Here is a 24,608-nt window from a genome sequence, read left to right as displayed (position 1 = left end):
TACTTAGTTACATAATACGGAGTACAGGATTTCGGGAACGGGAAAGGGACGGGCCGAGATGCAGTACGCCTTGGGCACCGATACGAGACCGAGATGAAAAAAGGTCGTGAAAAAGATGACAATGAAATGGATGTTTTATGAGTGCAAAAAATCAAGATATTCACAAACCAGAAGCACACGGGAAGATGGCCGGGCGGTCGAAAAGACGGTATAGTACACCATGCAAACATTTTGTCGCCCCACCATAGATAGACTGCCATGTGCGAAAAGAACAAAGATCCAAGAATTGTAGCAGGAGCCAAAAGTAAACAGAAAAAAAGCAAAAAGGCCCAAACCCAAATCCATGCCATGCGGACTTTTGACGTATTCATACATAGAAAGAGTACAAGGCTGGATCATGATCGAGTAGAGTAGAGATATATACAGTTCCCAAAATCCGAACGGCTCCAATCCTTTCCCATCAGGACGAGCAATATCCCCCCAGTATACTCCGTACTGAGTACAGGTATGCCTCAACGAGATCGTTCCGAAGGGTTTTTCTTTTTTGATAGAGTCTTGAAATTTTTATTCATAAAAGGATAGTCGCCAACATGAAATGAAACGAATATGTGTTGCAAAGCTCACTTTGTACAAAAAGCAGTGGGCACTCTGACACTAGAGCGTGCTTAGGAAGATGGCTTCACGGTTGATTGCTTCGAACCCCGGAGTTTGGGGTTACGGGCAGCAGCACGCTTCTTCTGCTTAGTGCGCGGTGCACTGGACTCGCCACCCTCGATGAACTTCAACAATTCATCGATACTACGGGGGTCTAAGGACGCGTTGCCCCTAGCCTCCGCCGCATTGGCCATCTCTGAGGTGGTTTGTCCAACTTGCGGCTGGGGCTTGGTACCGAGACGAGTCGGCAGGTTCGCCAGACGGCGTCGACGGGCCTGGATGTCTTTGGCGTGCTTGGCGATATATACAGCGTTCTGGGTGAGCTGCTCAAGCCAGCTCTCAGCCTCCTTCGTGTTGCGATCCTCGGGGCCAAGCTCATTCAGGAAAATATTATACGCATCACGCATCCGGTTCACGGCTGCTTTGGAGTCTTGATCCAAAGCAAGAGCCTGGGCAAGCTGGAACAAGATGGTGGCCGTGTTGACGGACTGTCTTCCGAAGAGCTCCTCGCAAACGGTGAGTGATGCCTCGAACCATTTCCGAGAGTCGGGATAGAGCTTGAGGTGTTGAAGCATGACGGCAGCATTGTTCATCGTGGTGATAGAGTCTGGGTGGTTGGGGCCATAAATGATCTTCCACAGCTCCAATGCATGTCGGATATACACCAACGCAACCTTGGTGTTTCCAGTGGCGTGCTCGAACAGACTGAGGTTGAGGTAACTCAGGATGGCATCGGCAGAATCCACTCCCATGGTGCGCTCTGTGACAATAACAGCTTTTCGTGCAAGTTCCACAGCCGCGTCTTTGTCGTCTGATTGATAGTAGAGCATAGAAAGCTGGTGGTAAAGCTTAGCAACCTCAGGGTGGAGGATGCCGTAGATCTGTTCATGAAGAGACAGAGACTCCAAGATCAACTCTTGTCCCAGTTCCTTCTGGTTCTGCATCAGGGAAATGCGCCCCGCTTCGAGGGCCTCCTCAGAAAGCGCACTTCTGGGCGATGCGTCCTTGACGATAGGAACAATGTTCAAGATATCATCTGGAACAAAGGTAACAGCTGGAGCGGGACTTTGCGCAGGTCGTGGAGAAGCCTGGTCGCCGCCCTTTTTCTTTTTCTTCTTGCCTCCCTCCTCTGGGGTCCGAGTGCCATTCGCAGCTGGGGAGTGATCTTGATTCTTAAGCTGAGACCGATCAAAGGCGTAATTCTTGGCGCCAAGCTGAAGTCCAAGTTTGAGAGAGATATCTCGGAGGAGTTGAAGATGTCTCAAAGAAGAAGTCCAGTCAGCATCAAGAGAGAACCGGTAACGGATCTTGATTTGCTTCTCAATGTCCTCTTTAAGCGCTGTTGGTGTCACCTGTTCGAAAGAAAAGTCACCCTCAGGGTAGATTTCACGGAGAGATTCATCAATCTCTGCGCGAGGCTTGGAATTCACTTCGGTTCCAAGCAAGCAGTTGAGCAGGTGCGCAATGCAAGAAGTGGCAAATGCCGAAGGGAGGTTTCGAAGATAGCGATTAGCAATATGCTTGAATGCACGGGCAATCATATCCTGAGTCATAAGGGCGGTCAAGGCCTGAAGTCTAGCCCCCTTCTCCTTTGCCAAGGCTGCAAGCTTTCCGAGGTATCTGACGTTGATACCACGCTTGTGAAGAAGCTGGCTCAAGGATTGTCCATCCATAGGGAATCCAACATCGCCATCATGGAGGTCTTGGATCAGTTCAGGCAACACCTTGGATCTCAGGTAGTTACAAGCATCACGAACCTCCTCCTCATCCCGTGCCCACTCTTCTTTCTCCTCATCAGTTTGTGGTACTTGGCCACTAAAAACATCAGGGTTCAGAGCAAGCTTGAAGTCAGAGATGTCAACTCGCTCTTGGTCTGGAGAAGTGGTTTCCTTCTTCTCGGACTCAGCATTCTCAGATGCGTCGGCAGCCTCTCCATTCGGCTTGCTTTCCTCGGCTTTCTCTTCAGCCTCTTTCTTGGCCTTTCTGCGTTTCTCAACTTCCTCTTTGACATACTGGCCCATTTTAAACCTCCAATAAGATTCGACCAACTCCAATCGAAGAACTGACATCCGATGTGGGTACGGCTCGTGGTTTTCGGAATCCTCATACCACAGGACATCCAATGGCGTAATACGATACAGATCCAAAACGTACTTCCGTCCATCGGTGCCAAGAAGCCCTTTCGTCTCAACGCTACTCTCCAATTCATGTCTAACACCATCTTTGTCCCAGACAGGGTGCTTCTTCACTCGCAGTGCCTTGGAGAGCTTCTCAAAGACTGGAACGAAAGCCTCATGTTTCGCAATGACGTCTTTGCCGTCAACACCACCATAGTCGATCTGGTGCTCTCCGGGCTCTCGCTGTTTGAAGATACCGGGAACAATGCTCTGGCCGACCACACGTTTTCCAAGGTAGTCGATCACCATGGTGCCCGGAGTGAAAAGGCCAGCAATGTCAAGCTGGTTGACTGCCTTAACACCCATTACATCCTTGGCCACAGCAACACGAGCAGCTTCGTCGCCGCCCTCAGATGCAAAGGTTCCAACTCCGTCAGCCCCAAAAGAGAAGAATATATTATTGTAGACAAAGATCTGGGCATCTCTACCCTCTGTCGGGTTCAGAGGAGCAACTTCGCCACGAGCGACCAAAACCGCTCCCCGAGCCGCAGCGTCATTATAATCCGCGAATAGCTTTGAAGTCAATCTTTCCCTGAATACCTTGTCCTGCACAGTGTCACGAGGAAGCTCTCGCGTCGTCTGGAACTCCTCATTCCAGTCTCTAAGGGTCTCAGAGTTATCGACACCGGCAATCAAATAGTTCTCTTGTGGCCTTGTAATGTCTGACTGATGAGCAGTTGCAGGGCTAGAAGTTGGAGGGACGAGCCACGGGTTGTGTGGTATCGAATTCTGGAAGGGGAATGTGGTCAAAAGATCCTTTTTGTTATTGGCCTCTTGTAGGGCCTTGAAAGAATTCTCGAAAGACGGGGAGACGAGGGAGATTAAGGTAAGTAGCGAATGGGCGCTATAATTCTTGGGAGCTGCTCGGGGGAACGGGTCGAATTTGCTATTAGAGCACTTGTTGACGAAGAACCCAGAGACATGAGAGGTGATCTGGTACTGCTCGCCCTCGTTTGTCGTGACCTGAAGATAGAGCAAGTGTCCTTTTTGGCGGAGATGGTATGGTGGAGGGTTCCAGGGGGAAAGGGAGATGGATTTGACGGTCTTAGGAAATGGGGCCTGCTTTCGGGGGAGAATGGTTCGAAGGTCTGCAGGGCCAGGAACCTCATAGCCAACGAGAGCATGTTCCGCAGTACCATTGGCGGAGTTCTCCTCCCTTGAGGGAATATCGTCCGACAGTTGCTCGCCGGCAGCAACGGAATCGTGGAGGGACAAACCTGCACAAATTCCGTGCAAATTATCGACCCGATCTCCGGAAGCACCGATCAGTTCCCTGATCCGCACAAGGTGCATTCGAGCCTCCTTCTCGGTATATGGGTCCTCCACCAAGACTATTTCGGCATCGGGCTTGAGGTCTTTGACCTCAGAAAGCTCGACATAGTCATTTATTCTCTCGCCATTATGTTCCAAGTGAAAGCTTGTATACTGGAAGGTCCCGGGTAGCTCGACGATGGATTGGCGCACATCCTGAACCTGTTCCTGGTTCGATACCTGCGCAAGAAAAGGTCAATTAAATTTTCCCAAACCCAAACGGATATCACACTGACCATGACCTGGATCTTATAGGGTTCATGAGGCAGCTTCACGGTGATCTGGAAAAGCCCCGGTGCTTCTATTCAAGAAGAGAGGAAGTCAGATCTCCAGTCATGTAGGAATTGGCCTTCTTTTTTTTTTTTTTTTTCTCCGGGGTGTGCAAACCTCCTGCATGTTGATCACCTTCGCCTTCTGCATGGTTTCCATTTGGAACTCCGGTCACCTCGTTCGAAGGATTGGTTTGGTCCAACACCTCTGTGGAAAACCGGTTAGCATAATGCCAAACAAGTACAGGAACAGTAAAAAAAGAAAGTGCGGCCAATTGCATGATTAAGGGAAAGACGAGGCCATACCCTTTGGGTGTTCAGTAGTTCCATTGTTCTGCTCCATTGGGACAATTCGATAAAAATTAAGACAAAGCTATTTTTATCCAGAGGCGCTCAAATGAGAATTGATGCAAAAGTAAGCTTCCCTTTCGAGATTCCGAGAATGAATGACGAAAGAGGTCAGGAATGGGACAGAAACTGAACCATAAAGTACAAACTGCAAATAAAGAATATTAAAAGAAGGAAAAACTGAGAAAAGATATGCAGTCTAACCGACCAATTCGACGAAAATTATTTCATGTAAAAGAGGTTTTTGCTTCGAATCCGCAAAAAAAGACTGAAATTTGGATGATCTCCGGGGGAGAAAATTTTACGGAGCCGGATTTTCCTTCCCACGGGCTTAGTCAACCGCCCGAGCTGCTGGACGAATGGGGTTCGCTCGGCTGAAGGACCAGCACCGCCGATTGAGCCGAAGCAAACTTTGACCTTGAACGGGCGGAAAAGCCTGCTGCGATCGCAAGGAGTATCAAAAGTTTCCTGTTCTCCGGACAGCTGCGATCTATGATGGGGTGGATGTCGGTTCTACCCTTAATTTGCCTCCCATTCAGCTGGATGGCTTTGCGGGAGTCATGTGGACGTTTCCGCTGAGCAACACATAGAGTAGTATTGGATCGACGGGGCTCTTGATAACAATCGAGCTAGCGATCCCGCATATAAACGGTGGCCAGAGATAATAATTTAAGCCAGTTACTGGGGTTGACCAGAATGGTTGACCAGAATGGTTGATCCTTCAGAGCTCTGTGTGCGGATTTCTACTCCGAAACCAGCTTGCGTCTGAAACCATCAAGGCGCTGCTGCTGGTTGCTGGCTTGATCGTTTTAAGAGACCTTGGCTTCCCGCCAATATCGAAACAGTAGGCCGCGGCGACTGAAGCAATCGCATTGCGTTTTGGACGCTTTGCAGGCATTTTCCGCTAATCGCGACATGCTCAAAAAAGGATGTTATGTGCGTCTCCCAAGCAACTTTCTCGCATTGCATCACACCTAGGGACCGAAGGATACGAGCCGAATCAACTAGCGCTAGAGAGACGGCCTGCAAAATACACCAGAGATGTGGTTAGTACCCCGTACGGTGTGAAAATTTCTGCTGCTACATTAGTCCGTCTCAAGGTGATAACTCAATGTTCAACGAGCGAATCGCCCCCTGTCGAGTGTTGAGTGAGAATCCCTGCTTGCTAATATTGAAGAATGCCGGGAAGCGAATCTCCACGCATCAACTAGGCAGGAAGAGTCATCGCCATCCCGGGAAAACAGATGTTCCTTTCTCGCCCGTTTGATGATGCGCATGTGCGCCCCCCCGGTAGGTACTGAGCGCACACATATACATATGCATATACTCAAGCTCCCTGCAACTTGTGGGGAAAAAAAATGCGATGATTGCCGAGCTCTCGTGGCCGCGACGAAATGCCAAGAGGTTAAGATCTCGAGCAGAGTCTCAACCTTCATTCTGCGGATAAACAATATATACAACCAGACGATTTGTTTCCTCTGGATTTGACCGATAGCTGGAGCAGACTTAACTGCGCTGGGAGGCGGATCGGAGCGAAGGCTGAAGATCCCGGAGTTTGGGCCCGATCTTATCAGCCACGTGAGCGAGTCAGGGGCGAGATGTGGCACAGCTGGAGTGGCTAACTAGCGGCCCGAGGGAGCTGCTGGGTTATTCGCAAAGCTTCACAAAAAAATCAATCACGTTCGTTTGGGCCATCGCTGTGTTAATCCGGCCTGGCAGTCGCTCTTTTTATTTCCTTTCCTTGTTCTTGTTATTTGCGGTTTGGTTACTTGACTTATGCTGGTGATGTATATTGGGGTGCATTCTTCTTTTTATCGGTGTAACAGGGAGGCTATTTGATTGTTCTTATCAGATACCATTGATTACGGATAACGAGTTGTGAGATTGACATTCAGCCCATGTTCAAAGATCCATTATGCCATTGGGTTTGCTGCGCACACGGGCTGTCTTTGGTGCTGGAAGAAGTTTCATTCGCCCTAATTATGCGCCATGGACAGTGAACCGGATCCGCCTCTATGGCTCCCAAGACCTCAGCCCTGGCGGTCCTCCTCAGCCCGGCCAGGAGACTCCAGAGATGCCAGAAAGGGATTCCAGGTCTGATGAACCCACTTTAAGGTCTACGCTTCTGCGGATGTTTGAGTCTGCAGCAACCACGTTCGCTTCAATCGCTGTATTAGGGTAAGGAAATAGTCTTCCGTGCGGACATCGCAATAAGATCTCTGACTTTCCGACCGTCTCCAGTCTTGCCGGCTATTCTTACTACAAGTATTATAAATATTTAGTACTTAAGAAAATGGATAACGCATTCAATCCCGGAGACCCTGTGCTGGAAGTCGCCGGTGTAGCCCCGTCAATGGGAACGGAGGGAAGCGACACAACGCATTGGATTCAGCGTGAAGAGCAAACTAGAGTCGATGAAATAATCAATGGCACTACCAAAGGCCGCTATTTTCTTCTGATCGGAGAGAAAGGGACCGGGAAAAGCTCCATGATCCTTGACGCCATGCGAAAGATCGATGGCGCCGGAGTTGCCATGTTCGAGGCCCATGCAGACCTTGAAATCTTTCGGGTTCGATTAGGAAAGGCCCTGGATTTTGAGTACCATGAAGAGTACGTTTACCTACCTTGATCTAACTTCGTTTGGATGCTGAGGGTCCCCATCCTCTTTTCAGCTACATAGGCAGCCTTTTCAGTATTCGGGGACCACGTGATACAACAGCGCTGCTCGATATTGAGCGGGCCCTTAATAAATTAGAAAAAGTTGCATTACGGAGAAGGAGAAAGAGCAAAACGCCCTTGATCCTGATAGTCAATAGCACCCATTTGGTCAGTGACGACGAGGATGGGCGCGATCTTCTAGAGATGCTCCAGCAGCGAGCAGAGCAATGGGCTGCAAGCAATCTTATAACAATAGGTATGTTTCTTTTCTTTTTTTGGCTTTTTTAATCCCTGAAATTGGCGATCATTCAATCTAACGGCATTCCAAAAAGTCTTCAATAGCGATGACTACTGGGTTTATGAGCGCCTCAAGCGCTATGCTTCTCGAATGGAAGTTATCCCAGTCCCGGACCTTCCAAAAGACAAAGCAATGAGAGCGCTTTACCAGTTCCGCGCAAAGTACCTCAATGAAACTACTCCGAAGGAAATATTGGAAGAAATATACGACAAAGTTGGTGGAAGGCTAACATTTTTGAACCGAGTTGCCAAGGCCACAGACATGATCGCGGCCTGCGACGCGATTTGCCAAGCCGAGAAGACATGGTTCTTGAACAAATGCTGGATTTTGGGAGAGGAAATGGACGACGACGTAATGGATGAACAAAAATATTCCGTAGGTCACCACGTGTTGAGGTCTACATTTCCGACTTTACTGACTAAATTAACCAGTCTGCCGCTATGGTTCTCGCCAAAGCCCTTGTTGATTTGGAAAAGGATATGGAATCCACCTATGACCCCGAAAAAGGTCACATACTTCCAGAACTCCCACTTCACAAAGCACGGCAAGTGATGACTAGAGCCGATTTTATCCAAAGCTACGACCACGACAATATATTTACGATCGACTCCAGGGCAATGGTGCGGGCAGATTCTGTTCCGATGCAGCGCGCATTTCGAGAGATCTGCTCCGAGCCTGGATTCGAAGAGCACCTCGAAGCTACCCTGGATCGCATCTCCGACATCGAGAGCTTGGGCAGAACTCGTGAAGTCACTGTAAAAGATTTCTGGCACGGCGGCAAGTTCAAAGCTATCATGCGTGATCGCAAGGGAAGAGAGACTGGTACATTGGAAATTGGCGTGGTTAAACCTGAGGGTGAGGAGGATGATGATGGTGATGATTGATCGAGCCTGTGACAAACGTTTCTTCTGTCATCTGATGGAGGACTTGTATGCTTGTTATTCACTAAGCTAGGATGCAAGTTCACATGACCAGCAAGTTCTACAATTGAGCTTATTTCACGAAAGAAGGTGTTTTTGGACAAGCAACAAGAACTCAACAATGCCTCAACAGTTCTCTATTTTGGATCATAGTTCTCACATGATTCCTAGTTAGGTTGCTGTAATATTTTGGGAATGTTGTGGTTCTTCAGAAGTTCAGACCAATGAAATATTCACATGGCGGCTTCACCAAACCTCTTATCCTTTTCCCCCCTTTCTTTTTTTTTTTTTTTTTTTCCTAGCATTGCTGTCAATAACCTCTTACTTCTATCGTTGTATACTGTGTACTCCGTATACTCTGTACATTAAGGAAGTACCTTCATGAATAACCATCTAAAGTGCATCTTTAAGCGACAAGGCTGATGGTGCAGTAATGGCCCTTCCGCCAGTGTTCAAGCATCACAAAATAAGCTCAGCCAATGAAAGGCAGATTGCCCCAAAACATTGTGACATCACTTCCCTTCCGCTCCGGACCTGCGCGCGCCAAAACAGGACCCGGCAGCTCCCAAACACACAGATCCCAAGGCAAATCCTGCGACGATTGCCTATCAATGGACAGATATATTATCATCCAGATACTTCTCAGCTAATACTTGCTCAATTGGTATAAACTCTGCTGTCACGTTAATTTCACCTCCACCTCTCTCCCTACCTCGTTGATGAGCGTCAACTAAAATGGGCCGCAAATCAACGACAACATCCACGAGTGGCCCGAGCCCTCGAAGACGCAAAACCACCACCAAGGCCGCATTGCCATCGCCAAAAGAGCAGAAGGCGGATTCTTGCATGCGCTCATTTCTTAAATTTGTGGCTGTGACGCTTAGCAGCCTTGGTCTCAGCACGGTGCTCTTTTCACTGAGTGTGCCAATCACACGGGGGGATCTAGCGTGGACGAGCAAGCATCTGGATTCGTGGGTACATGTTGCGGCGCTGTTGGGATGGAGGGTTCTAGAGATTGGTGCCTTGTGGGCATTGGAATATGATGGTGAGATTTCTTATGGCGTTCTGCATGTTTTGTAGAACATCCCATGTGCATGCGCGAACAAGTTCTCATTGCAGTCGTAATACAGCTCGAGATGTCGCCAACTTCATTGGACTTATCAATTTTCCCACTTACATTCTGCTCTATGCCTTCTATGGCCTACGACCAACAACGATCCTCACTGTCGCCGCGATAACCATACTTTCAACCACCGCACCATTTCTTTACTTCCGGCGCACCAACGTCATCCACACGGACTGCACTGCATACGACCGTCCTATCCTCACCGACCGTCCAACTGCAGTCTACACCACGTTCGTCGCAACAGCTATTTACACGGTCATCCTCTACATTAGCTTTGCGACGTGGCTACCTTCATTCCTGGTCACATTCTTCGAGGGTCTACCTAGCGTACAAGCCGCGCACGAAGGTGCGAAGGGTCTTATTCCGATGTTCCTTAGCCTCTTGCCCGCCGGCTCCGCGGTGCGGGACTTCCTATTTGTGAGCTCTATCGGCCAGCCTCATGCCGAGGATTCGGGCCCGGCGTACGAGGAGCGCGATGGGGAATTGTTCGTAACATCCCTGTACCGAAGGTTCTGGGTGACGCTCTCCGTGAAAAGGAAGACCTTGATTGCGCGAACGGCGCTTTTGGCGACGATTATCTTGGCGAATACTGTGGTGCAGCTTGTGGGTACGATCAGTGGGGTGGAGATGAAGGGAGCGATGGGGTGGGCTATGATCTGGATGGCTGCTACTGTCGCGAATGGACTAATGTACGGATGGATCGATGCTGCGGATGGGCTGGATGGTATGGATTCTCAGGTGTCGCGGAGATGATGTCACTTCTTGACAAAGGAATATCGTCCGTGCGCTGAGATGAGGGGCGATTGCAAGGGGCAATCATGTCCAAAGAAAGGATGCACGGTTGGGGGATAGTGTCAATTATGCCACTATGTTGTCTCCCAAAGTTCGGCATTACTTACCTATTTCGACCTGAGAGAAGCACGCTTCAAGATGCCGGAGCTAGGGGCGTGGAGAAGCTTTGGTAGTCGAGCATAATACCCCGGTAAAAAGCGAGATGGTCACCCCTGGGGAAAGCGAGGCGTTCAGTTTCGGTGTAATCTTTTGCTATTTCCTGTTGGGTCTTTCGGACTCTAATTACACAGAGTTGGTGCATCGGGAGAGGAAAGGTTGCGTGTATGTTGCAACTGGGATGCTTACTGTGACTTCCTGGTTTGCATGCATTGATCAATATTGTTATCTACTTGTTTTCTTAAAGTCTTTCCTGTTTCTTATTTTCTTTTGTTGAGTTTGTTGTTTGGCGAAGGTGGGAGATTTGTGTGGACAAGGAAGTGTGCATCCCGTTCAGCATTGATACACTGTTCTTCCCTAATATTGAATGGAAAAAAAATAATTATTTATTACTGAATCCCTTGAACATGGAATGGAGGGCATGATTTGATGACGTAGTTGTTCCCTCTTCTTTTCATAACTGGAAAGTCTTGATCACAAAATATCAGACGAATAGAAGTAGGAAGCGCAATATTATCATGAGCAGAATCACAAGAATCGTTCATGAATGAACATAACGTTCAAGTCATTCGCTCTTCTATCCTGACTAAACAAGACAAGAGCTGTAATAAGACAAACTGTAACAATACCCGCCATTATCACAAGAAAAGACGAAGAGGCGCTGCCAGGAAATCCCATTGATATATGCGACGAAAGCAAGGTGACCACACGATGCAAAATAACAAGCAAAGACAGAGGTTATGACCCATTAACAAGCACAACCTTCCTTTGCCGTAGCTGCCCCGCGATCTCGGAGATTGACTCGTGTATCTTCCCCTGGTCTTCCAGCTCCCAAAGCAGTGTGACCGGCACCGGCGCCAGCTCCCGCCCCTCTTGAGCTCTTGAGGCTGGTTTCCGGAATGGCATTGGCGATGGCAGTGAAAACCTCCGCAACGTTTACTCCCGTCTTTGCGCTGGTTTCAAAAAATAGAAGGCCCTCGTCGTCTGCATATGAGCTGGCTTCCTGTGTAGAGATCTTTCTTGCATCGCCAGGCGTGGTTTGATCTTCTCCTTCATTCTCACCTTCATCACCACCATCGGCGTCTGCTGCTGGCGACCCATCGACGCCTGTTGCGTCCGTGGCCGATACCGCACCCTCACCATTACCGTCATTCGTCAGGTCGAGCTTGTTACCGACCAATGCAATGACGATACCCGGGCTTGCTTGTCGCTGGAGCTCGGCAACCCAATGCTTCGCTTTTGTGAGGGAGGAAGGTTTGGTAAGATCGTAGACAACAAGGGCAGCCTGTGCGTTTCGGTAATACATCGGGGCGAGGGAAGCAAACCGCTCCTGGCCCGCGGTATCCCAGATCTCAAACTTGATTGTGCGCGTTGGGAGGGAGCATTTCTGGGTCAAGAACGCAGCTGTACAAGAAATACCCTACGTTAGAAAACCTAGGATTCCCGTTATAGGTGTGTAGCACATACCACCGATAGTGGGCTCCTTATTCTCTTGAAAGTCATTGTTCACGAATCGAAGGACGAGGGAGGACTAAGCCACGTCTCAAGTCAGTAAGGTACTTTGCAGGCACTATCCTAGATTTCTTGCGCTGAAAATACCTTTCCAACAGCAGCCTCTCCAAGGAGAACCAGCTTAACACTGCTACTTGGCTTGGGACCGGGTGTCGCAGTAGGCTCGGACATTGTGTCCTGGAAAATGGACAATAAGTCGTGTAGAGAAGTTGAAAGGACACAGCAGAATCCAGGCCCTCGCGATCAAGAGCTAGTTATTAGGCAACAGGGCCTTGATATCCGAAGGACGACCACGCTCTGTTCTGGAGCAGGTAGGCAGAATAAAAGAGGAGAGTTGTTGTATAAACAGGAAACTAGGAAACGGGAAGAAAGGATGATATCTAAAAAGCCAAGGACCTTTTCGATAGTAGAGTGACCTCTAGCCCAAGTGTTCCCAAGAATTTCAAAAGTAAAAAAAAAATATAAGGATATGAATGCTGAGCACGTTGAACGAAGAGCTTCGGCGATGAACGACTGCCTACTGAGAGGTTGATGCGACGAGCAGGTGTGGAGGCCAGCGGATGCTGGGCGCTTAACCTCATCGGGACTAGCATAGCCGTCCCCCAGCGTGATGACGACGGTCACCAACGCCAAGGGGAAAAAAAAAAGTACACGTGACCTATTGTGAAGATAGCAGCCAGGTTCGGCCGGCCAAGGGTTTGAGAGCAAGGCAGAGAAGGACGGCCAGGGAGCGATGAGGGACTGGCTGACTCTGAGCATTTTATGTCTACGGGCACATGGCCGCCGGGATTGCGCCTGCGGAAAACCCGTTCCGCCCCCGAAAGCCGAAATTCTTGTTTCGAGGCTCTGAAGCAGTCGTGCCTTGCTGACAGGTTACACGCGAGCGGAGATTAAAATGGGAGAGCGATTTATAAGACCACTGATGATAGGTAAAATTAAAACAAGCAGTCACATTGTCATTATTATCAAGTACGGCCCCTTGAAAGGAAAACCAAGATGAAAGAGGAAATAGGGAATATAGGAAAATTCTACCTAAAGGGACATGAGGAGATCCTGCTCCAATCTTCAGAGAAAGGGGAATCGTTAATGCGTATCTTTCAAAATTCACAGAAAGGCCCGACAAAGGAAAAAGGAACTAGAAAAGCAATGCAGAATACCGAGGCACCAACACCTCACCCGGAACAAAACGAGCGATTCCCGGCGCCTGACCGATGATTTGCCCACACCCACATTGCTAGTAGTGTTGTACAGAGTATAAAGCACAAAACAGGATTAAAAAGTCGCTCAAATGCGGGCGAAAAACGGAGATTTTGTATAGAACAGAGGGTGAGGAACGGAAGTGGCTGCGAAGCCAAATGAAAATCTAATAAATCTTGCTGGTATATGCTGCCAACCCACAAAGCAAAAAAGGAAAGCAGACAAAGCAACAGATAACCCCCAGCCGTCTATGTTTTAAAAACGCCGGAAAAAACAGATGTGTCATTCTGGTATCACAAGGGGGGAGAAGCGAGATAAAATCGATGTATGGTCGTTCGGATAAAAAAGACGTGCGAAAAGGTTGGAAAACATTCAAGACGAGACACGGAGTAATGGCGATATGGAGGCGGTGTGAGGCAAGCTATTAGAGGAACCGTATTCGGCAACGGGGAATATTAGGCGTAAACCAGGCGGTGCGACTCCTGGCTTTTGGAAACGTATGTTGATTTGACACAATCGTAAGCAGCGCTGACGAAGAAAGCACCGGCGGAAAAAAGAGACGTGGCACATGGTTCGACCAATTGCATTCGTCCGGTATGTTGAAAGAGTTGTTTTTCTGCGGGTTGTGCCGCATCAAAAGAATGGCGTTGAAGGACAAAAAAATTCGATTATTATAAGGGATATATTTTGGGCGCTGCACAATTGAGTTCGGATCGATGAGTTACCGTGGTTTCGGTGGTTGTTGCGGCTTGGGGACACCCGTCGTATCGTATGCACCACGGCCCATATTTGTTGCCGAGAGATCTCTGAGTATCATGACAGAATTCTGCAACGAGTATATGATTAGCTCCTGCTTCACCATATCCGCCAACGGATGAATAATTCGAATTTAAAACCCAACGATCTTCGTAATTGAACACTCACCTATAAGAGCAGCAGCAACAGCTATTCGCTGCGGACGGACAATGCAGGTGGAGAAAGCGACGGACGACTGAAACAGGGCGTAATATGACGGATAGGAGCAAATACAGATCCGGACGGAGGTTCGATTCTGCAATGGACGAACACACACCAAAGCAGGCTTGGAATCCCTTTCCTTCTGTCGTCAAGATGCCGCAGGGTAGTAGGGCAATGATTTCGTAACGAATGGCGAGGATACGTAAAAATGTATCCAGGATCTGATTGGCAACCGCTGGGCAGGATGCTGGAACCGAGGCACTGAGGCTTTGGCTGGCGAGAGTGGTGTGGAGTAGTATTAGATAGCAAGCAGGAGTGGCGGAGATGAGAAACCAGCTTCAAGGGCCCAAAAAGGATGCCGACGAGGGTGAATCAAAAATATCAAGAAGGGGAAGAAAAGATCTCAACCGAGCCAGCGGGAGGGCGGAAGGATGTATTAATACTATCAAGACTAGTCCAGAGTCCATACGAAACAGCAATCTTGTTCGACTGGCACCCCTATCCCGGCTCAGACAACTAAAATAATTTTTTTTTTTCTTTGCTTTTTGACTTTTTTTTTTTACCTGTCATTATTTTAGTTGGGTTAGGGATTAGTGTTCTTTGTGCCTGGATGTATTCTTGGAAAAAGGAACCCTGTGGATACCTGCCGTTGGAGACTAATTACCGTAGAGACTTGTAACGCCAATAATGTCCTCTCCACCCCGTAGTAGCTCCGTAGTTTAAAAAAAAAATTCTTTTTTGGTAATATTTCCATTTTCTACGGAGTATGTTGATTGCTTTTCTTTTTGTCCTCCTCTCCCGCCGGAGCTGTGCATCTCGCAGGCAGTCGAGCTGTCAAGCCGTTAATTTTAGAATTGTGACAGATCCTCCAGTCCCCTTTGCGATCGCAGCTTGCTGGAGCTCTTTGGCTGTGCCGCCATACTCCAGACATTTGTGACCTTCCCACTCAAAAGAGTCCTTTGATTGGAATCTCTCAGATTGTCCAGATAAGGTTTTAAACAAATAGACGCAACGCATCCTGCCTTGCGAGAGTTATGCAGCCTTGAATAAGCAACTAAGAGCGGGCAGACTCCCGAAACAAATCACAGGGAGCTTTTCTTGGATCTACCTAGGCTTTGGATTTCTTTGGCCAACGAGGTTACGGCCAATCGAATTTTTAACGTTTTCCTTTTTTTTTTTTTGGGTCAATAAATGAGAGTCATCATTTTTGCCCTATCCAGTGCAACCAATACAGACATGTAGTCTAGGAGACAGCCAGTCACCCTCTTTCATCTTAATTAGCTCGCGCGACGGTGATTCTAGCTTGTTTTCTAGGCCTTCCGCTAGGTGGATCCTGATGGGCGCTATCCGGAAAATGGGATGCTAGTCCAGTGTTTCAGGACTACCTAGCCAGGGGTTCTGCCCTTGTCAGAGGTTGTTAGGGCTGCTTGTCTGACGGTATCATCAGCACTAGTAATCAAGGCAGGCGGCAAAGTCCTTACACACATTCTCGACATTGATCCAAGCCAGGCACGGAGATCGCGTTCTCAAAGTGTCTAATTATGTATGTAGATGTGCTATTTCTGACAAGATGGCACCTGCATAACTATCTAACGATGGTGCAGGACAAAGACCCGGGGTAGTGACATGGAGCAAGCGATCTTCTTTGTTGGACGGGCAGCCGTAACATAATTACATCTAGGTTACCAATCCTAGTAGCTGGGAGTTGTGCCACTAGTAAGATTGAATGCTACCCACCCATGTTTTGGACCGTCACTTACGGTATTGTAAGACAAGCTTGCACCCGAGAAGATCAATGCCAAATCGACCTTCCAGAAATGACGGGAGATCTCGACGCCAGCTCCAGACTGGCCTCAACATCAAACTGCAAGAGGAACTTATTCTCTCCCAGCCCACAGATGGGTCGCTGATCCAATGCTAATACTGCATCATAAAAGGCGGGTCGGTTTGGTTGGGAATCCACTGATTGACTTGGTTCCCCGCCAACGAAGCAAACAGGATGCGGGAGCAGGAAAGCGTTGAGCAACCAGAGCCGCGGCTGCTCCTCGGTTTGCAGAACAACCCGTTTATGGTGGCTGCTTTTATTCTGTTTGAACAACTATTATGGACTCCTACTTCGTATTTTCTTTTTTAATTTTAAAGAAAAAGAAGCTCTAGCTCCGTCTGCGGCAGCTAGCCACGGAACGCCTCTCACGAGGGAGCCTCCCGCTGGTTCCCTTCCATGATCGCGAGTCGTGGTGAGGATCTGAATCCAGGAGCGTCGATGAACCGAAACGTTATCTGCCCGCCCAAACAGTAGTGCGGATGGCCCAGAATCAGAGTTGCCCGCAGATATCAGTAGCCAGCCAAGCTCAGTGCAACTCTCAAAATAGGAAATGGAGTACTCCGTACGGAGTAGTGCTGCTGGTTTCCTCTTGCAACACTTCAACCGTTGACGGAAATCCTAGATGTGGCATATTCCCATGAGCTATATCCAATTTTATGCACCCATGTTGCAGGGATGTCACAGTTAACACGTGGCATATGCATGATCTCGCCTGTACGGGTCCGCATCATTCCTTAAGAGAGAGCTTTTATTCCTCTTGTACTATGTACAGAGTACAGAGGTTTCTAGACGCGACCCTTAGTCTTTTTACCCCTCCTTTTTTGAACGATCGGCAAAGGCAAGCTTGAAATATCGCATCGATTTTCGAATTCGGCACTGTTTCCAGAGGAGGCGACGTTCTCGTCCTTATCCAAATGAGATGGTCTGGTCTCGAAATTACAGCTTGGCTTTCCGGGGTCATACGCATACCAAACACGATGCAACCCACCCCCTGCTTCAATCCACCTATAACATAACGTGAGTCAGAAGATCATAAATTTGTTTCCGTTCATTCAGGCAGCACTACTAGCCTACTCAGCACGCCGATGTCCGGCTCAGAGCGAACCGCTGCAAGTTTCCGCCCCGGAAGCTGGTGACACACTAGGTCGGCGATCCACGCGAAATAATCACGTGGTAGTCCAGGTTGGGTTAAGGGACTGCCCGCTGCCGGCCAATCATGCGGCTGCACTACTACCCTGGTTATACAGGCGGCTCCGCCTAGCCTTGTGGTTCCTTTTCGGGTCCATGTTGCATGCCCTATCAGTGGAAAGATCGTAGGCACCGAATCCACTGGTCGCACGTCTAGAAACGCACTAGAAGCTTTTGCGGCACGGTCAGGATGGACGCGTGTGGACAACAACCAAGGCCGTCTCTCGCCCGGAATTTGATTTTCTCTTTCTTTTTTTTTTTTTTTTTTTTTTTTTTTTTTTTCCCTTCTCTTGTCTAACCTCCCGACGACAGGAGCATCAGCACGGATGGCGACGCACGCTGAGCTTGGAGTAACTCCTCTAACACGATTTTTTTTCCTGGGGAGTTCATCATCTGTACCGGGTAACCTGGCATCCAAACATACGTGGCTGAATATGACTTGGGGGCGAAGGAGTTAGCGTAGACGGAGTCCTCCGTCCTCGGTGCAGTTCTCTTCAGCGCGCCGGTCGGACAGTATTCCCGAACGACAGATTCAGAAGCTTCCTACCTAACTACCGTCTTCACCCAACGCAAGAAAGCCCTGATCAAGAATGTCATCAACGGTGGCTATTTGTTGCAGAAACTAGCGAGCATCCCTTCATTGGTTTTGCTCCTGGCCAACATCATTGACAGATGCACTGGGGCCTTGCAAATCCGTCACATTTATCGGTTGCACGTTGTCCCTGTAATAGTTGGCCCACGATATCGTAATATTCTGCTAATCCAGGACATATTGAACAGGATAACGCCTGTATATAGACGGGTATCTTATTTAGGGGATGATTTATCCCTTATCTTTTTTTGTACAAGATGCCATTCGAGCGAATGTTCTCAGCGTTTCTCATAGTCTCAAGTTCGAGCGTTTCCATCGCTGATATGTATCCAAACTCGGCTTACGGTTATTAATATCAGCCCGTTTGTTACCAAGTCAATCCGGTTTTGGTCGCCAAGCCTTCCTGGCTGTCTGAAAACACAGGTCTAGAATTCTTGCAGTTCGGCCTGATACAAGCCTCTGGCGCTTGCTTGCATGATTTCAGTCTGGGGCAGGCTAGGACTCACAAAATCTGCGCCACCGGAAAAGCATATCAAGTTGAAAATAAATCTTGAATACGGCGAGTCATCGCGTATGGGCAACTTAAATTAATTTACAGCAAATTACACTGAATCGTCGATTTCGTCTGAGGCTCTGTTGCCTGCATGGACGCTCAGGCGAAATTTGAAATCTTGAAAGTGTCGAGTATTTGGGATTGTTCGATGGATGAGAAGTATGGACGGGAAGACGGTCTAGATTCGGGAACTCAAAAGTTACCGTTTGAAGTGGTCGTCATCTCTCTCGCAATGCGAGTCGCAATCTCCTCGGCCAGATTATCCAGGGAATGGACGTGAAACAAAAGGCGTCTGCGATTGGCTTGCCTACGAGAAACACATCTCTTACCCCAGCAACCCAAAACCGCATTATGACATTGACCCTTTTGCATTTACGATTGTGGTGGGAAAATTGCTTCGACCCAATTCAAGGCTCGAAGTCATCATGGGAGGCGTGCTGATTTTCCCATGCTAAATTGTGGGGACGGAACTCCTGCGGACGTCCGCCTTCGCTCTGATATCTCAGCATGCCTCCCACCCCAAGCCTCAATAAAAATTCCATACATACGGTCATGACAACGTCGAGACACTAGACTGTTGGTACCAAGAAGTACTCAATATGTACCACTCCAAAACAGGATTTGAATCCTATTCTCGCTCCGGTGCAGCCTAACAGCGGGGATCAACGTAAGACAACAGCGCTCTTCCCATGTCTCTGATGTTTGGCTGGGAGGGGCGGGAAATCCTCCTGGGATTGTGAAGAATTTACCAATCGTTCCGGTTGGTCAAGAAGGCAGGAACGCGATGTAGATTCACTAAATCCTGCGTGGGTTTAGCCCCATTCCCGATGGGGTGGTTGTTGGAATGGGCGAGATTGTAACGAACGAGGTTCATCAAAGTTTGTCTGAGCATCCAGGGGAGTAAATTTTAAGAGAATTGCTCAACAAATTTGGAATGTGCAGAACGGAGTGCGCCTTGGCTCGGTATGCGCTAGATTGGATCAGTTCGTTTAGGCCCTCCCCTTGCCTTCCGGTCCGCGGACCAGGAGATCCAGGTGGCGATGACCTATATCAGAGGAGAATTTAGACGAGCGGCCCGTTTTCCGACAAGCCTAAATCCTTCATAGTCCCCAGTTTTTCCTCTTGGTCAAGCTGCGGAAACGCGCCGTTTGCCCTTGATCAGGGTTGAAGTGGTGGTCCAAGGAACCGGGTCACCTCTAATCAGTGGGGATCTGGTGGAGCGCGAGCGACCATTTGGATTTTGACTTTCGATAGATTGACTTGACCTGACGATCGATTTTCCTTTTAAAGAGGGCTTTTTTCCAACGACTGGTCGTTGATACCGAGCACGAAGGATGGGGCCCCTTCCGCTGGCCGCGTGGGAACCTTAAAAAGCCAGGTGAATCAGAGGGCCTGATCCCCGAATCCCCGAGCAGCATATGTAGTGGTCGTGGACCTTTCTTTTCTTTTCCCTTTCCCACCCAAGCCCCAAAAATAATCGTGGTGGGAACCGCTCTGATAGTTTCCGGTTGGCTGGGATGATCGTAAAGCTCGCATTCATCCCGTCTTCTGACTCCTGGTCAGGCTGGAAATGGGTGAATAGCTTACCTGTTTATTGAAGCGGAAGCGGAAACCCCCCCGCGGTCACTTGCTCGTTATGTGCCACGACTTGCAAGCTCCGGAGTTCGATCAACTCTAACCAGATTGCTGGAACAAACGCCTGGGCCTTTCCCCCGGTTGACATAATTAAGTACATAGTTGACCAAGGGAAGACAATTGCTCGACCTTCACATCTGCGAACAGAACAAGAGGTCCCAAGAAATTGCGGGTTTGTTTAATTAATTTTTCTGGAGAGATCACGGACGCGAGCATCCCTATATTCTACAGAACTACGGAGTACTCTCCATCATCAAGTTGCTGGGGCCCAAACGGTGGTTGGAGCCTATTTTTAACCGGAGGTGAACACATTTTCAATCCTTTGAGTTATTACATCGGCAAGGCAGAGTGTCTTTAGGAAAACAGATTGTCACCCATGGGCAAATTTCCCAAATATACGGAGTACTCTCCCTATACTCCGTACTCCGTACAACCAGGCATAGCGCTTGGTAACCCACTTCCAAAGAAGGTGTCATTTTTTTTCCTTTTTTTTTTATCTCCCAAAAAAGATGGAAATGAAGCTCGACATGAGAGGTCCAAAGAACTAACATCAACAACTAGTTAGCTGAAGTTACATTTGATAGGTGTCGGTGAATTTCTGAGTCGGCCGAACCACATTGCCAACTATTAAATAGTTACTGCGAACACGTCGAATCTGATCTGTGATGCTGCCTTGGTGACCGCATATCTCCGTGAGTTGAAGATCAAGGGCGTGAAGCCAACAAACCGGGTGTGGCAACCCGCCTTGACTCTTTCCGCTGTGACCTGTCAAGTTTTTACTAGTCAGTTGCCCCGCCAAAAACTTCTCGATCTATGGAAAGCACCCCGGCGTGGGTTCTGTCGATCGGTTCTTTATTCCGTACCTGATTTTGTAGTTCCGCGCCAGAGCCGAATAAAGAATAACAACGACGAGAAGACGGTTTCGGGCTTCGAAGATGCGTCGCAGCAATGCACGATGCGTTTGATCGATTAATAATTTTTTTTTTTTTTCTTTTTCTATTTTGTGAAAGCCAATGCGACGCAAGGCGGACCATTCCCGTCTGCTAGGCACATACGGAGTTCATAGTACGTGTGTTTGTACGTCGGGAGTCCGTTTGCCCTAGTCGAGCGATATTCGTTCTTTATCTGGAGAAAGAGAACAGGAGGGGGAACCTGCAGCAAAAGACGCTTGCATCGGGACAGTGCAGAACCGGAAACGCTGCTGGCGATCGAAGATCTATCAATACTCCATACAGATCATTTGTTGATGGAGTGCACACGCCACATGGCTTAGCGGCGCAGACTGCCTTTGTGAGATGTTTTTCTTCTCGCAAATTTGAGATGCGACGTTCGTTGATTGCTGTCTGGCCGGTGTACAGCGAAAAGACGCATGGGACAGGAATAGATCCTAACCGTGCCTTTGTGACATAAACCGCAGAAATACCGAGGATGCGCCTCTGGGATTATATATATGGACTTGTATGGTAATCGTTGGTGCTTTCTTGCTCAAGCCATTGCGTGTCAGGCCCCAAAATCCCTCCGGGCACAGACACCGTTAAGAAAAGCTCCAACTTCAAGGCTAAAAAGCATGAATTTCTTTATTACTAAGGCAATATTTACAAGCATTACGAGGTACGGAGTACCCGCGATGTGAAATGAGTGGTCTCATCAGCACTCTTTCTGCTTCCACTAGTACCCTGCCATTTGGCACCAAGGGCAAACAAAGCCATTATGCTTAAGTCAATCCTCAGAGCACCCAGCGATCAAAACTTGCCCGATCCTTGGAAGTAAGCCAAATCATTTCCATTTTTGATGGTAATCATCCATTGTGTGAACGGCGTTAGCTGAGCATGATTTATCAACGAGTACGGGGTAGGCTGGCATGACTGATGATCTAGGCCCCTTCCCTCTTTTCAGTGATGGTGTACTTGATACCTGAAATCTGAATCCCTTGTATCTACGAACTTACGTACAATGGCTGATTTGTAGGAGTCTTCTCGCCCTAGGTATCGGTGGACGGGTCCAGACGTCGAGATTACCGATTCAGCCTCCGCCACACCGTCATGGAGTGCTTCGAGCCCGAGAACGTGTCCCGTGGAATTACCTCGACTGTCGGTTGCAAAGCGGTGGCGCCCTTCTGAATGGACCGGCTCGGACATAGAAACCAAGGTCAAGTGAGAATCGATCCCAATTTGCGGAAGAATTTGCGTCGTATAGAGAGACAAGCACGCCATCGCGAACCAATCTACTCTTAGGACTGTCGGTACAATGCGATCCTCGTTGAGGTTACAAAAGCAGACATGCGGGTGGTCAACGTGGTGCGAGCATGGGCTAATGAGTAACCACACTCCGCTTCGAGAGCATGCCGCTCATCGAGTATTGTGTTCTTTTCCGGGGGGTGCCAGAATCGCTAATGTAGGCCCTACGTTTTCCCAAGTAAAAACACTTTATTGTTGAGACTGGTGGACATGGCGATCCATCCACCTAAGACAATCAGCAACATTGGTGTTTTCCGAGATAGCCAATATGGTCCAATGAAACCATGGGGTCAAGTCCGTTGGTGATGAGCTCCAGAAGTTGCGCTTGAAGTTCTTACTACATATTGTTGAGATATGATCCATAGTTATTCTTGCCACTGAATATGTACAAGAAGAATCATTGTCTGGTTGGATCTAGCATGCTGGTGATATATGGCTCAGTAAAGCTACAAGTGTTATAAGTTATCTTCAGCTTGTTGGCTATTACTCGGCTGATATTGAGAAAGGGGGTAAAGGGTGTTGATTAAGAAGCTCAAGCATTCAAACATTATAGTAAAATAACGGTGCGTTGTCCACATTCAGGGAGGGTTATTAACACATTGATGTGCCATCTCATACTGTAAAGTGATATTAGTGAATGGATAGAAGAGATACTTGAGGATAGTGGGTACAATATACCTCTTCATTGGTTTGGCAAACCAAAATTGCAGGGCTTTGGCTAGATTTTTCAGAAATATCGATTACAGTCGATGCATTATCATAGAAACCCTTTGAGTTCTTCCGCTGACAAATGGAGAGACCGAGACACCGGCATTTCTGTACGATGGCTGCTCGAAGCATTGCGCTTCTCTCCCCAATCCCGCCGGCAAACACAACCGCATCAACTTCGCTATCCAACTTAACAAAGTAGCTTCCGATAAAACCAACAATGCGGTCGACAAATATATCAAATGCCAGCTTGTGCATGTCGGTTTCTGGACTATCTGTCGCGATTTTGGAGAAATCGGTTGTGCCTGCAATGGCCCCCCAACCGGCTTGTTTGTTGAGGATCTCTTCAGCCTAGATCAGTTAATATCAGCGAAATGCCTGACAATATATGAATTTTATTATTGTATGCATGTACATACCTGCGTAAGGTGCATGTCTTTTGTGCTTGACGAGCTTAATTTGCAAGCTTCAGATGTATAGTGGAATACGAGCCTGAGGAAATAAGCACACTAGGACATGGCGATAACGATGCAATGGTACATACGTCGGATCTATGTCTCCGCTTCGCGTGGCGCCGGGCAAGCCAGAAAGGGGTGTAAGACCCATTCTGCAGGAATGTTGATCATAAACATTTCTTCTTAGGATGTTCGAATAGGACATCACTCACGAGGTATCAATCGACTTTCCGCCTCTAATTGCGCAAACAGATGCACCGCTTCCAAGATGAAGTGCAATGATGTTTGTCAACTCCACTGGCTTTTTGAGGAACTCCGCGACGGAGCGTAAAATGAAGCTGTAGCTAATTCCATGAAAGCCATATTTGCGCAGCCAATTGGACCTGGCAACTTCTTGATGAATGGGATACGCCTTAATGTAATCTGGCAACGACCGGTGGAACGTTGTGTCAAAGTAGGCCACGCTTTTGGCTCCCGGAATTTCATTAAGACATGTTCGAATAATATCCAATGATGCCGTATTGTGTCTATCCAATCGAGTAAGCATAAATGCCCCCCGAAAATCCAACATCTTATACATACAACGGGGCAAGGTCCTGCAACGCTTCGAGGTAGCTAAATGTATCTGTGCTGATCACCGCTTCCCGAGTAAAATCACCGCCGTGCACCACACGATGGCAGATATATGCGAAGTCATCTTTACTGCTAATTATGGTCAACTTGGGGTCATTGAGAAAATGGGTCAAAAGGTATGTAAAGGCCTCCTGCGGAGTGTCAATCTTCTCATCGACCTCCCGCCTCTGTTTGGTGTGGCCGTGCGAGTACTTGAATGTACGTGGCGGTGCAGTGATCCCAGCTACTTTGGCTGTTGCTATTTTCCTTGGCGGCCTGTGGCGGTTGAAGATGGTGAGGCCCACGGACGACGTGCCCGCGTTGATTGCAAGAATCAACTCTCCCATGCTGCTGATGGCTTTTATGATGCGTATCGGAAAACCAGCCTCTTTCCCATCGTGCAAATATACCCTACGCTCCCGCTGTCG

The 24,608-nt window shown here is 48.3% G+C and overlaps 7 protein-coding genes across 7 annotated transcripts; 2 read left to right on the top strand and 5 right to left on the bottom strand.

The window, feature by feature from the left end:
• Positions 1-127: 127 nt before the first annotated feature.
• Positions 128-4,940, bottom strand: CLU1 (Intracellular distribution of mitochondria). Its single transcript, XM_003068472.2, has 4 exons — positions 4,718-4,940; positions 4,530-4,619; positions 4,379-4,443; positions 128-4,322 (listed from the first exon to the last, which is right to left on the bottom strand). Exons 1-4 carry the CDS (start codon positions 4,752-4,754, stop codon positions 666-668), a joined length of 3,849 nt encoding a protein of 1,282 aa, XP_003068518.1. The 5' UTR covers positions 4,755-4,940; the 3' UTR covers positions 128-665.
• Positions 4,941-6,435: 1,495 nt separating this feature from the next.
• On the top strand, positions 6,436-8,744 carry D8B26_003259 (uncharacterized protein). Its single transcript, XM_003068473.2, has 5 exons — positions 6,436-6,937; positions 7,001-7,369; positions 7,432-7,673; positions 7,750-8,090; positions 8,147-8,744. The coding sequence occupies exons 1-5, from the start codon at positions 6,675-6,677 to the stop codon at positions 8,597-8,599; spliced, it is 1,668 nt and encodes a 555-aa protein (XP_003068519.1). The 5' UTR covers positions 6,436-6,674; the 3' UTR covers positions 8,600-8,744.
• A 460-nt stretch (positions 8,745-9,204) lies between these two features.
• Positions 9,205-11,066, top strand: D8B26_003258 (uncharacterized protein). The gene is made up of 2 exons (XM_003068474.2): positions 9,205-9,680; positions 9,766-11,066. The coding sequence occupies exons 1-2, from the start codon at positions 9,371-9,373 to the stop codon at positions 10,512-10,514; spliced, it is 1,059 nt and encodes a 352-aa protein (XP_003068520.2). The 5' UTR covers positions 9,205-9,370; the 3' UTR covers positions 10,515-11,066.
• A 112-nt stretch (positions 11,067-11,178) lies between these two features.
• Positions 11,179-12,737, bottom strand: D8B26_003257 (uncharacterized protein). Its single transcript, XM_003068475.2, has 3 exons — positions 12,309-12,737; positions 12,177-12,240; positions 11,179-12,113 (listed from the first exon to the last, which is right to left on the bottom strand). Exons 1-3 carry the CDS (start codon positions 12,390-12,392, stop codon positions 11,458-11,460), a joined length of 804 nt encoding a protein of 267 aa, XP_003068521.2. The 5' UTR covers positions 12,393-12,737; the 3' UTR covers positions 11,179-11,457.
• Positions 12,738-20,795: 8,058 nt separating this feature from the next.
• D8B26_003256 (uncharacterized protein) lies at positions 20,796-21,202 on the bottom strand (the record flags this gene model as incomplete). The annotated part of the gene is made up of 2 exons (XM_066124087.1): positions 20,796-20,933; positions 21,032-21,202. The coding sequence occupies 2 exons, from the start codon at positions 21,200-21,202 to the stop codon at positions 20,796-20,798; spliced, it is 309 nt and encodes a 102-aa protein (XP_065980163.1).
• A 708-nt stretch (positions 21,203-21,910) lies between these two features.
• On the bottom strand, positions 21,911-22,622 carry D8B26_003255 (uncharacterized protein; the record flags this gene model as incomplete). Its single annotated transcript, XM_066124086.1, has 2 exons — positions 22,121-22,622; positions 21,911-21,991 (listed from the first exon to the last, which is right to left on the bottom strand). Exons 1-2 carry the CDS (start codon positions 22,379-22,381, stop codon positions 21,911-21,913), a joined length of 342 nt encoding a protein of 113 aa, XP_065980162.1. The 5' UTR covers positions 22,382-22,622.
• A 205-nt stretch (positions 22,623-22,827) lies between these two features.
• D8B26_003254 (uncharacterized protein) lies at positions 22,828-24,591 on the bottom strand. The gene is made up of 5 exons (XM_003068477.2): positions 24,151-24,591; positions 23,781-24,095; positions 23,658-23,720; positions 23,533-23,605; positions 22,828-23,464 (listed from the first exon to the last, which is right to left on the bottom strand). Exons 1-5 carry the CDS (start codon positions 24,525-24,527, stop codon positions 23,036-23,038), a joined length of 1,257 nt encoding a protein of 418 aa, XP_003068523.1. The 5' UTR covers positions 24,528-24,591; the 3' UTR covers positions 22,828-23,035.
• Positions 24,592-24,608: the final 17 nt, after the last annotated feature.

Source organism: Coccidioides posadasii, chromosome 2 (assembly GCF_018416015.2).
Source record: "Coccidioides posadasii str. Silveira chromosome 2, complete sequence".
Taxonomy (NCBI): domain Eukaryota; kingdom Fungi; phylum Ascomycota; class Eurotiomycetes; order Onygenales; family Onygenaceae; genus Coccidioides; species Coccidioides posadasii.
This window is presented reverse-complemented; position numbering and strand designations above follow the sequence as displayed.